This window comes from Notolepis coatsorum, assembly GCF_963971535.1.
Source record: "Notolepis coatsorum genome assembly, chromosome: 15".
NCBI classification, from domain to species: Eukaryota; Metazoa; Chordata; class Actinopteri; order Aulopiformes; family Paralepididae; genus Notolepis; species Notolepis coatsorum.
This window is the reverse complement of record NC_140179.1, coordinates 76,859,277-76,871,845: the sequence shown is the minus strand read 5'-3', so window position 1 is coordinate 76,871,845 and position 12,569 is coordinate 76,859,277. Positions and strand designations below refer to the sequence as shown.

Below are 12,569 nucleotides of genomic sequence, written 5' to 3'. Positions count from 1 at the left end.
AAATGTATATACTCCCTTTTCTTGACTCCTTCTGTATCACAAACAGTACTGTATTTGCAAATCTGGTATGTCATAAATGTATAGATGTAGCAGTACTGACTATCTGTATGTCATGTATGTCATATATGTCTATATGAATTGAAAATGGGGGACCCTGATGGAAACAAGACAAACGTCTTTCTCAGGTCTGCATCCCCTTAACAATTGTATGTATTGAGCCGTACTGTATTGTACCCATTCTGCAATCTGTTAAATAAAGTTTTCATTCATTCATTCACTCCAAAGGTCAAACAAGGGAATCCTCAAATCATCATATAAATGTACAATAGAACATTGTTGACATCTTTTAGATGGACATATCCTATTCTCTTCCGGCAGAGCTGTGAACCAACCTAACGTACTTCGATAGCAAGGGGCAGGATGCTAGTTCTCAGTTGCCCACACAATGACCTTTGGCTTCTAGTTAGACAGGAAGTAACACCATAACACTGCTGCATCTGTACTAACTGTGTTCAGATTAGGCTTAGACCATAATAATTTGACCATTTATCTCTAGAATTGAGGGATAACTTTTGTTTCAACTATAATCAACAAACGTATGGGGATCCAAATAATCAATAAAAACAATCAATCTATTGATAAGGGCACACAGGTTGGTTTATTTATTTACATTTATTTATTCTCTACTAGAGGCCACTTATTATTTGAGTTATTAACCATATGTATTGATATGCAGCAACAACTAATAAGGAGATATGTATATTAATCATTTAAACACCACCATTCATATTTAACACAGAATGTAACAATTGTTCTTATAACTGAAACAATAGGCGTGCTTTTTTACACTGACTAATGACATCTTCAAGGATCCACAGACTATATAATTATATTGTGAATTAACCCTTTCAGGTATGCAATTACAATTTTGAGGACTGAACATCCTAAAGACATTATTATAACCCAACCACAAAGTGCATTGTCTCATAGTAGTCATATACAAACCACGGACCCAAGAAGAGCCCGATACAAATCCAGCAAATTGTCATGAATGAACAGCACTTGGGCTGACGTGGTTTATGAAGTCTTTAATTAATATAAACGGTCCTTACACACCACGTCACACCTTGGTGACAGCTTGTGATGATGATGATGATGATGATGATGTGAAGCTAGTGGCCAGATCATACTCCTCCTGGAGAGGGTAATGTCCGTACCAGCTGTGCCAGTCCGGTCCCTGCATGTAGTAGCCCTGTTCTGCTTGGGTGTGCGGCTGGTTGTGGAGGGGGACCGGCTCCTGTGCGTGGTGGTGGCAGGACGGGTGCTCGGCGACCTGGGTGCCGCCGAGCCTCTGGAGGATCACCGGGTTGAACTGGTAGGTTAGTTTGCGTCGCACCTTGATGATCTCGCCGGTGCGGCTGTAGTTACGCAGCGCCCGCGCCATCTTCTGGTAGGTCATGGTCTTGCGGTTGCCTTTGCGCTGGCCCCAGAACTCGGCCAGCTTCTCCTTGTTCTTGGAGATGAAGTGGAAAGTGCCGCTGCTGCTGTCCGTCCACTGGATCGAGTCTCCCATGTTGGGGTCATTCAGAGCTTGGTGCAGGTACTCATATAGACGGAGCTTCTTGCGACCTGAGAATATTTGTATTTTGTTATTTGTTTGGGATTTAGTAAGAAAGCAGCATATTAAGTAATGTGCCAAGGAACTTCTGAGGAACTGTATAACGTTAACAAAGCGTTCATTAAAGGGGCACTTCACCCAAAAAAAAACAGGTTTATTTTGCACATAATCTCACACATATTCCATGGAGTCTAAACTGTTTTGCAGCGGACACTGAATCCTTGTTATGATGCATCCTTAAGGGCGTAATTCTGTTTTCAATGAGGTGGTCCGGCGAAAATGTTGAACATTTAGAATTTTAAATGCATCAATCTGGTGCACTTTGAGGGTCAAGTAGACAACATACTGTATAAAACAACAGCCTAGAGGCTTTTAAATACAACAAGGTCATAGACAGATATTTCACAGACACCAAGCAAGTTCCGTATTTGAACACACCTGACGACCTGAGCTATTGTTATGCAAAGAAGACAAGTAGCCAGATCGGTACTTGGCGCGTGCACACAAAAATGTGACTCGTCCCTCGCCAAGTACCCGCCTGGCTAATTGTCTTGGGATCATCCCTATGTTCCCCGGGTCATATGTTCCCCGGGTTCTATGTTCCCCGCTTTGATTGATTAATAGATTGAACATTTTATAAATGTTTATTATTTTATTAATTATTAATGTCCGCCTTGTTTCGAACGGTTAAGCTTAGGCCCTCTTTCGAACTGGTTAAGGTTAGAGTTTGGAATCAGGGCTGGTGGTCTAAAATGTTCAATCAATCAATCAATCAAAGCGGGGAACATAGAACCCGGGGAACATAGGACCCGGGGAACATAGACATGCTCCCATTGTCTTTACATGACAATAGCTCAGGTCGTCAGAGGTCAGAGACCTGAGCTCAGAGAGGGAACAAGCAGCAGTTTTCCGTGTGGTCCTAGTGCTGCATCGCGTCTCCGTTTATTATCGTGTAACATTGTTTTGGACGGTAAAAAAGTGCAGGGGACAATAACTGCCTTCTGAAGACATGCAGGGGACATGTCCCCCGTGTCCCCCCCGTTAATTACGCCCCTGTATCCTTGTTATCAAGGGTGCGTACCGTGTGTTGCTCATGGGACGGGGTTGCACAGCGTGCAACCGGCTCTGTGAGCAGAAGCACGCGCATGCACATGCACGGATGTGCGCGCGCGTGCACACAGGAATGCGCTGCACTTAGAAAAATAAGGAGAAAAAGTGGATTAAAACAAAAGGAATACGCTGCACTCGACTGATGCGCCAACTCCCTAACGTACCCACCTGGGCTACTTTGCATAACAATAGCGCCGGTCGTCAGGTGTGTTCAAATACGTTCTCAGATACATTCACACAAAACTTGTAAATGAAATGTTACATTCCATTCATAGAGGCAATTAGGCACTGTCTTTAGTCTGTGCTTATGCGAGGGAACATTTATGTGCATGGAGCGCGCGTGCACGTGGCCTCATTAAAACACTGTGCAACCAGCTTTGAAATCAGCAACGCAACACTGCTTGTTATGATGAATTGAAAATAGGGGACCCTGATGTAAACAAGATGAAAGTCTTTCTCTGGTCTGCATCCCCAATTGTGTGTATTGAGCTGTACAGTATTGTACCCATTCTGCAATCTGTTAATAAAAATGTCAATCAATCAATCAATCAATTGTGTTGTGTTAATTACAGCTCAATGAAATTATTGAGAAAAATAGCAATCGCTATTGCAATCCTTAACTCTATTGCTTCATCTACGTCATTTCATTGAGCTGTAATTAACACAACACAAATATTCAGTATCCTCCGATGACATCATAGGAGGAGATATTCAAACTCATTATCTTTCAATAACTGTCAAACTAAATGAATGTGTGCAAAACAGTTTAGAGCCTTGTGATATTTGTGAGATTATGTGCAAAATAAATCGGTGTTGTTTTTCAGTGAAGTGCCCCTTTAACCATCAGTTGATCACTTAGGAAGGAATACACATTAGCTAAGGTAGATAGAGGTAAGTTAATAGTTAGAGGTAATCAAATAGAAAATGGGAATTTGAATGTAATGTGGGTGGTTCTTTAATAACGTGTCATTGGTAAACCAGGTCGAGTACAATTTACAAGACATTCTGGAAGGGTTTCCCAGTTGCAAGTTCCAACTGAGACCTGCTGTATCTGAGACTTGATCATCTAAGCTTTTCACATTATGTTATATGACATGTGAAATATGCTACAAGAATGAAAAAAATTATTTCGTTTTTGAAGTAATCAGAACTAATATTGTTAACTTTTAGTTAATTATATTGTTACCCAGTTTGTTGTTAGTTAACCTGTTAGTTCTTAATTTGTTCCTAAACCCTATACAGTAACTGATGGTTAATAAAGGGTTTGTTAAGATATAGACCTAATAGCCTACCTTATTAGTTCCTAATTAGTTCATTATTTTGTACCCCCTAAGGTGACAGTAAAATAGATATCCTGAGCTGTATGGATGCTCACAATGGCATTTGTAATAACTATGTAACAATGAGGAATTAGGGGATGAAGGACCGGTATTTCCACGCATTAAGTGGCTGAGGGGAATTTAAACGGTTAACACAAGAACAGCCAGGTCGGTCAAATGACTGTTTTTGAATTTCAGTATTCCAATAATGTGTTATTCAAATGTGATAGGAAGAAGATAGAGGGTGTTTTTAGTTCTTTTTTTTTGTTCCAAATTATTGGAATAAAAATCTAAAAGTAATTTGACCGGCCCAGATGTTCTATAGTGTTAAAGCAGCCTGAGCTTGCTTACCTTTGCCGTTCCTCTGTGGCGGTAAGATGGAATAGAACGGGGGTGAGTCCACCGTCACTGAATGACTCACAGAGACATCAGAGACGAGATGAGGCCAACACTGCTGCTGTAGAAACAAACACTGTGTCAATCAGGGTTCAGATAAGTTATACCTTTCAATGTAATCAGTTCAACATTTTAACAGAATTTGATGTTAAAGAAAGACAAAAAGGTATAGACATTTCAGTCTATACGCTTCCAATAATCAAATGCTGTATTTAACCGTCTGTGGTGTGGTAGTGAAAGGGTTAACCGTCTGTAGTGTGGTAGTGAAATGGTTAACCGTCTGTAGTGTGGTAGTGAAAGGGTTAACTTTCTGTAGTGTGGTAGTGAAAGGGTTAACTGTCTGTAGTGTGGTGGTGAAATGGTTAACCTTATGTAGTGTGGTAGTGAAAGGGTTAACCGTATATAGTGTGGTAGTGAAAGGGTTAACCTTATGTAGTGTGGTAGTGAAAGGGTTAACCTTCTGTAGTGTGGTAGTGAAATGGTTAACCGTCTGTAGTGTGGTAGTGAAAGGGTTAACCCTCTGTAGTGTGGTAGTGAAAGGGTTAACCATCTGTAGTGTGTTAGTGAAAGGGTTAACCTGCTGTAGTGTGGTAGTGAAAGGGTTAACCTTCTGTAGTGTGGTAGTGAAAGGGTTAACCCTCTGTAGTGTGGTAGTGCAAGGGTTAACCCTCTGTAGTGTGTTAGTGAAAGGGTTAACCTTCTGTAGTGTGGTAGTGAAAGGGTTAACCTTCTGTAGTGTGGTAGTGAAAGGGTTAACCCTCTGTAGTGTGGTAGTGAAAGGGTTAGCGGTCTGTAGTGTGGTAGTGAAAGGGTTAACCTTCTGTAGTGTGGTAGTGAAAGGGTTAACCTTCTGTAGTGTGGTAGTGAAAGGGTTAACCTTCTGTAGTGTGGTAGTGAAAGGGTTAACTCACAGTTGTCTCATTCCACTCATATATGGGGCCTGGTATGATGTGACGCCCAGGGGGCTGATGGATACCCACAGTCTCATAGTACTTGTACTCTGAAAAGAGGAAAAGGAAAGATAACAAAAAGATACATTCAATTAACCACTTCAATAATAATAATAATAATCTTTATTTATATAGCACCTTTCATACATAGAATGCAGCTCAAAGTGCTTAACAGAGCAAAGAAATAAAAACACAAACATTTACAATTTACAATAAAGCAAAGAAAAGTAAAGAAAAGAAAAGCAGGATTTTAAGACCAGCAAAACATGATTAAGAAAATAGCTAAAAAGCATAAATGACAACAGGGATTTTAAAATCAGCTAAAAGCAAGAGTATAAAAATAGGTCTTGAGCTGTGCTTTAAAGCTATCCACAGAGGCTGCCTTTTTTATATGTAGTGGGAGATTATTCCAAGCCGTCGGCCCATAGAAACAAAAAGCTGCTTTGCCGTATTTTTTATATTTCATTGTAGGCACCTCGAGCAGGTCCGCACTAGAGGACCTGAGGGGGGGGGGGGGGGGGGGGGGGGGGGGGGGGGGATTGATTGATTGATTGAAAAGTTTATTAACAGATTGCAGAATGGGTACAGTACAGTACATCTCAATACATACAATTGTTAAGGGGATGCAGACCAGAGAAAGACTTTCGTCTTGTTTACACCAGGGTCCCCCATTTTCAATTCATCATAACATATATGACATACATGACATACAGATAGACAGTACTGCTACATCTATACATTTATGACATATCAGATTTGCAAATACAGTACTGTTTGTGATACAAAAGTGTCCAGAAAAGGAGTGTATATACATTTGGCGTAGAAACTGTACATTGGAGGAGGTTGGTGGGGTGGGGTTGGGTGAGGGCTGTACATTGGAGGTGGGGGGGGGGGGGGGGGGGGTTGGGTAGGGGACACACACACATTTTACACTGTACATTGGAATATTGACAAAGCCTTACTTGGTCATTTACTGTACAACTAGGTTAGGACATTTGTAGGGGCCAGTTTCGAATTGCAGTCTCACGTAGGTGTTTTTTGAGAGTGTTTTTGAAGGTGGGTAGTGATTCACATTCCTTTACAGCTTTAGGCAGGGCGTTCCACATTGATGTGGCATAATTGCGAAACGTGTTTAGTCCCTTGTTTGAGCCGAATCTGGGTTTTACATGATTTGTGGAGCTCCCTCTGGTGTTGTGATCGTGGTATTCACTGACCTTTGGGAAGTATTTTGACATGTACATGGGTACCTTGGTCGCGTAGTGTATCTTGTAGACCAGGCCCATTGCAAGTTGCTGTACTCTGTCGTCTACTCTAAGCCATCCTAGGTTGTCAAAGTGGGCAGGGGTGAGGTGGGTTCTAGGAGTCAGGTCAAGTAGTAGTCTGACTAGCTTGTTTTGAGATGTTTGTAATTTGTTTTTTAGTGCCTTTGAGGTGCTTTGGTACCATGAGGTGCAAGCATAGTCGTAGTACCCTTGAATGAGTGCTCCTGCTAGAGTCTTCAGGGTATTCTTGTTTACCAGAGAGGAGATCCGGTACAAGAATCGCGTTCGTTGGTTGACTTTTTTTTATTACATTGGATGCCATTTTGTCACAGGAAAGATTAGCCTCTAGGATGGAACCCAGGTAGGTAATTTCATCTTTCCTTGTGATAATATTGTCACCCACTGTAACCGAGAAGCCGTCGGTCTTGCTGAGTTTGTTATTTGAACCGAAGAGAATGGACTCTGTTTTGCCCATGTGTAATGGGGGGTTGGAACGTATCTATGTATGTAGGCAGTCGCAGAGGTAGGACGGTGCCAGACCATTAAGAGCTTTAAAAACAAGCAAGATCATTTTTTAATCAATCCTAAAAACAACCAGGAGCCAATGCAGTGAAGCTAAAACTGGAGTAATATGTTCCCTCCCTCATCTACCGGTAGTTCTAGTTAAAACTCTGGCTGCCGCATTTTGAAGGTATAAGTAACTTCAGGTATGAGTCCTTTGGAACGTTATAGGAATTCCATCTTGGAATTCTAGAACTCCATAGCTTTTGGTGACCAGTGTCCCATTCTTACATCATCACCATCAATACCCTCCCACACATACACACAGACTTGGCTGACAGAAGGAGCATGCTCACTGCTAGACTAACACTCCCTAAATGTAGCACTGAACGGATGACTGTGATTTAGTCCAGAACTCCATTGCTGTCTTGTAGTTCTGTTAGAATTTAGAAAGTGAGTCATTCTTATACATGAAGTACTTCATATTGGGAAAACTTCTAGTCAGTTAAATAATAGTTAAAAGTTAATAGTGCCTATACCTGATTGCCTATGCTCTAGGATCTGTTATCCATACTGTTCAAACTCCTGCATTTCACTGTCTACAACTGCCTTACACACCTACCTCAAACTATATTCTGCATATACGTCTGTATGATAGCATGTGCAATAATGCTATATATATATATATATATATATATATATATATATATATATATATATATATATATATATATATATATAATGTATTGTGTACTATATCCCCCCCACCCCACCTACCCAACCTCCTCCAATGTACAGTTTTTTCGTCAAATGTATACTCTCTTTTTTAGACTCTTTTTGTACTGTATGTAAATCTGGTATGTCATAAATGTATAAATGTAGCAGTACTGTCTATCTGTATGTCATATGTTATGATTAATTGAAAATGGGGGACCCTGATGTAAACAAGATGAAAGTCTTTCTCTGGTCTGCATCCCCTTAACAATTGTGTGTATTGAGCTGTACTGTATTGTACCCATTCTGCAATCTGTTAATAAAGTTTTCAATCAATTCAATCAATCAATCAATCAATCAATCAATCAATCAATCAACGGCACAGGAAGTCCTTCATTCCGACAGCCATCAGATTTTACAATGCATCACTGTGCCTCACTGCATCACTGAGCACAGGGTGACAGTTACCATCTTCCTGGACTTTTACTTTTAAAACAACATTGTTCATTATTACACTTACTGTATACTTACTGTAGATTTATGTATTCTTTTATATTAGAATGTATATACATAACATAGGAAATGTATATCGGACCGTATTTTATTCTTAGGCTTATTTTATTCTTTATTCTTAGGTTTATTTTTAATCTTATTCGTGACTTGTTTTGTCTACCTGAATGTGAGTGATTTGTAGTGCCAAATTTCCCTCTGGATGAATAAAGTATTTCTATTCTATTCTATTCTATTCTATTCTATTCTATTCTATATTAGAATCTTCAGTTCTCAAAATTGTATCTCAGATTGTACACCTGAGAGTGTAAAGACAAGAAATGACATAAACATGTCAAAGGTCACGTTAACTGGATAAAATCATAATATGAAATACATGCAACCCTGTCAGATGTATGATCTCATAATGTGAAATACATACAACCCTGTCAGATGTATGATCTCGCATGTGAGAAATGAACTGAACTGAACAGGGTAATGATGATGTAACAATGGCTTCTGCATGGTCATTGAAAGAAAAAATGGAATTAAAAAAACAAAAACACAATGGTTACAGTAATTGGATTTTCTTATTTCCAAATAAAAACGATTAAAACAGTGATAGAGATCATTAAAGGTGCACTATGCACTTTCGAAGGATGGGGATTTGTTTGCAGAGTCTGCGAAATACATTTACTGTAATTCTTAGAATTAGTCTATCTCATGTTATATGATGAATGAGAACAAAATAATTGTTAAGCACTGTAAACCAAACGTAAGCCTAGAATATGTTTGTCAACAAAACTGCAGGCCCCTGCCTTTGTAAACGACAGCAATGAAATAGTCATTCTTTAGGTATAGCTTTCAAGCGTCAAACAGTGTTTCCCGGGGATCCAATTACCCCCTCAGGACAGTTTATTTATCCAGTTGTGAAAATATACCTTAGAAATGTTTCACTTCTCTGACTCTCATAAAACAACATTGTGCACCTTTTAAGTTACCAGCTTTTTCCCCTTTATGTAGTATGTTTTGGCCTGGAGGTGTTGTTGAGAATATAGCCATATACAGTATGTGAGTGCGGTGCTGAACAGCTATACCTTGTTCATAATATGGATCGTTCGAGTGCTGCCCAAGGATCACATCGTGAGCGTCCTGGAAGTGTTGGTTGATGTCGTTGTCCAAGTGACTCTGCAGGATCGGCACGCGCCGTAAAATTAATACACACGTTTATTCCACGATATCACTCAAGGGACAATGCAGTTTGCCGATTTTCATTAAGGTGAAGGAAAAGGTTAACAAAATCCACATTTATCATATAATATCAAACAAATGGATGAGCAAATATAGCATCTTCACGACTCACCATCTTGTACAGTTGAGGGCGACCCTTGACCCTTCGTAGAGGCCAGTCAATATCTTAATGGGATTGATGTAACTGCACTTGTGCTGGTGCACAGTATTTGGCCAGGTATATATATATCACTGGGTCGGCCAAACAAATAGAGTCACGGGCAGAGGGGTTGGTTGATTTAAATGTGTCAACGTCACTTAATGTAGTTCAATACTTCTCTTTTTGGAAGAGCAGGGCCAGATAGAGATCTGACCATCACCCTCTCATATTATCACGAGATCCTAATCTGTGGTCGCCAACAAAAGCCTCCTTTATTGCTCACATGTCCAGGAATATGATTCACTATCCCAGGATTTGCATACCTGCGATACTTATCTTACATACACAGTTGATAATTATTGCTCTTCAGTCACGAGTGTGACTGGAAATCTAAGCTGCGTGCAGAGATCCAAGTACTTGTCGGTGTGATGGTGTATTGCAGGAGGAGCATTTCAATACACTTGATGAAGATGAATCAATGTTGGTGATAAAGGTGATTTAATTCATGAATTAATTAAATGGTGATTTAATTCATTCGCCTATGATAATAAACAATACAAAAAACATTAAACATGAAACCTAGAGGATAGCTATATATAGAATTATATTAACCTAAATCCAAACCAAAATCCCCAAATAATTTTTTGTGTTATAAGATGTTGTTGAACCAGGCTTAACTTAAAACATTTGCAATACGTTTTATTTTATTTTAACTTTTTTAACTATTTTATATCTGTATCGCCAATATCTGATGCGCTGAATAGTTATAATTCTCTGAAGACTTTATGTGGAAAAAAATAAGGATGTTTTCCCCCCAATTATTTTAGGTCTTATTAGAAATGTCTGTGTGACAATACATAGGGACACAATATTCTCTATGGAAGCTTCCCTGAGGTGATGCAGGACACCACGGTGATATAAAACAAACACCTACAAACATCGTCTTCGTTTTTCTTTCTTTCTGTTTTACTTGGAGTTAAATTGTTCTAAATAAATCTATTTATAAAAATGTTCTTTAATCATATAGGTTATAATTAATTGATTAATTGAGAAAAGCAACCAGTGCCGGTCACAGTTATGTGGACATCATGAGCTAGTAGTTGTGGAAGTGAAATGGAATTAAGATAACGGCACCATTATCTTAACTCCTGACCGGCCTGTCAAATACACGTCTTCATACAGTAGCTGTAAATGTTAATGGTTAATAATGACCATTGTGTTAAACTCTGCCCCGTGGCTTTTAAGCAGAGCTCCTCCCTCTTCAAATAAACACAAGCCTTTTTTGAGAAGTTCATTTATTACACTATACAGGCTGTACAGTTTTAAATACCAACTGACTTGCTCCCGCAGTTCCCCTTTCAGTTGGGTTGAGTGTGAATGCAGTGGTAAATGGTACAGCAGGGTGATGAGAAGATAACAAAGAAGTGGAGGAAACAAAGAAATATAGATGCACAGATTACAGCAGGTCAAAGAGTTATTCTTAATTATTGTTTTTGCCAGTATGAAAGAATTACCACATGAGTATAACTTCATTTTGTGTGTGTGTGTGTGTGTGTGTGTGTGTGTGTCTGTGTGTGTTTGTGTGTGTGCATGTGTATACATCACACATGCGCGTGTGCACGTACATGTGTTTCCTGTGTATTACGCTGATAAAAAACACAACCAAAACACCTTTTCTTTCCCCTTTATCCCTCTTTTCCTCCCTCCATTTGTGGTGAAACCTCTCTGTCAAAGTAACTTGATGAATTAACAACCACAGACCCAAACTGCTGTGACTCCGGAGGCTGCAGGGCTCTGATATCAGCACGGTGTGAAACTGCTGTGAGTGACTACTGGCTGCAGGGCTGTCCCTGATATCAGCACGGTGTGAGTTAGGGGTGGGGGGGGTAAATCGATACGTAGTAGTAGTTTCTTTAATAGTTGTCATACAGAAGTACAGAATACTTTTATACAAAATGCTTCTTACTGTTACGCTCCAGAGACTGTGCTAGACAAGATAAGTATGAAATAAAATAAGAAATGAAATAAAATAGTATAGCATGTAATAGAAGTAAAAATAGAAGTCACAGTGTTCAGTATAGATAGACATATGTACAATGTTCGATGCAGAATAGAAGTAACTGAGTTACCATACAATATACAATATACTATGTGTAGCAGGGTGGATTATCCCTGCTTGGTGGGAACGGTTGCTGGCAGTCACAAGGTAGCTGGACACAGTAGAGCTCCGTCTGACTGCACCCTCGTCTTTGGGCCTGGAGCGTCAACCTGGGGCCCGGTAGTGGGAGTGAATGGGGCCCGGGATTTACCAACCTGGTTTGGTACTCTGGTCTTCTCTGAGTTCCAGTACTCCCCAACTCGCTCTCACTTCCCTGATTACCTCCGTTAACCCTCCCACACCTAGTGACTGATATGCATAAATAGATTCGTTCCTCCCGCAAGCAGTACCCTCCCTTGATGACCACTAGAAACCTTATAATGAAAAGGGAAGAGTTGGGTAGGAAGGGGTTAATCATATATACGTTACCCACACCAAAAGAGTTAATACTGGGCACAGGAATGGACACGCACACAGAACCCCATTTAAGTCTTTATATTAATTGTACTGTTCAGTTACAATGATTTAATAGGAGTGGTCAAATGGACTGAAGTCCTACTATGGCTCCGTGTGTAACTCAATACCTTATAGACACGTATATTATACACCCACCTCTGGGTTAGTATCAGGGATAATATACTTCAATGTGTTTGACTCATCGCCCACGTCTGGGTCAGTACCATGTGTAATACCTCTATCAGGCTTTAATTATATGGCAAGAC

The 12,569-nt window shown here is 39.9% G+C and overlaps 1 protein-coding gene across 2 annotated transcripts; it reads right to left on the bottom strand.

The window, feature by feature from the left end:
* Positions 1-292: 292 nt before the first annotated feature.
* On the bottom strand, positions 293-9,817 carry LOC311241740 (transcription factor Spi-C-like). 2 transcript variants are annotated; one of them, XM_084330637.1, is made up of 5 exons: positions 9,723-9,817; positions 9,457-9,547; positions 5,355-5,443; positions 4,399-4,504; positions 293-1,629 (listed from the first exon to the last, which is right to left on the bottom strand). In XM_084330637.1, the coding sequence occupies exons 1-5, from the start codon at positions 9,723-9,725 to the stop codon at positions 1,121-1,123; spliced, it is 798 nt and encodes a 265-aa protein (XP_084186763.1). In that variant the 5' UTR covers positions 9,726-9,817; the 3' UTR covers positions 293-1,120. The 2 variants fall into 2 exon arrangements, with proteins under 2 accessions (XP_084186763.1, XP_084186764.1); XM_084330638.1 differs by having other exon boundaries at positions 4,399-4,501.
* Between the last annotated feature and the right edge of the window lie 2,752 nt (positions 9,818-12,569).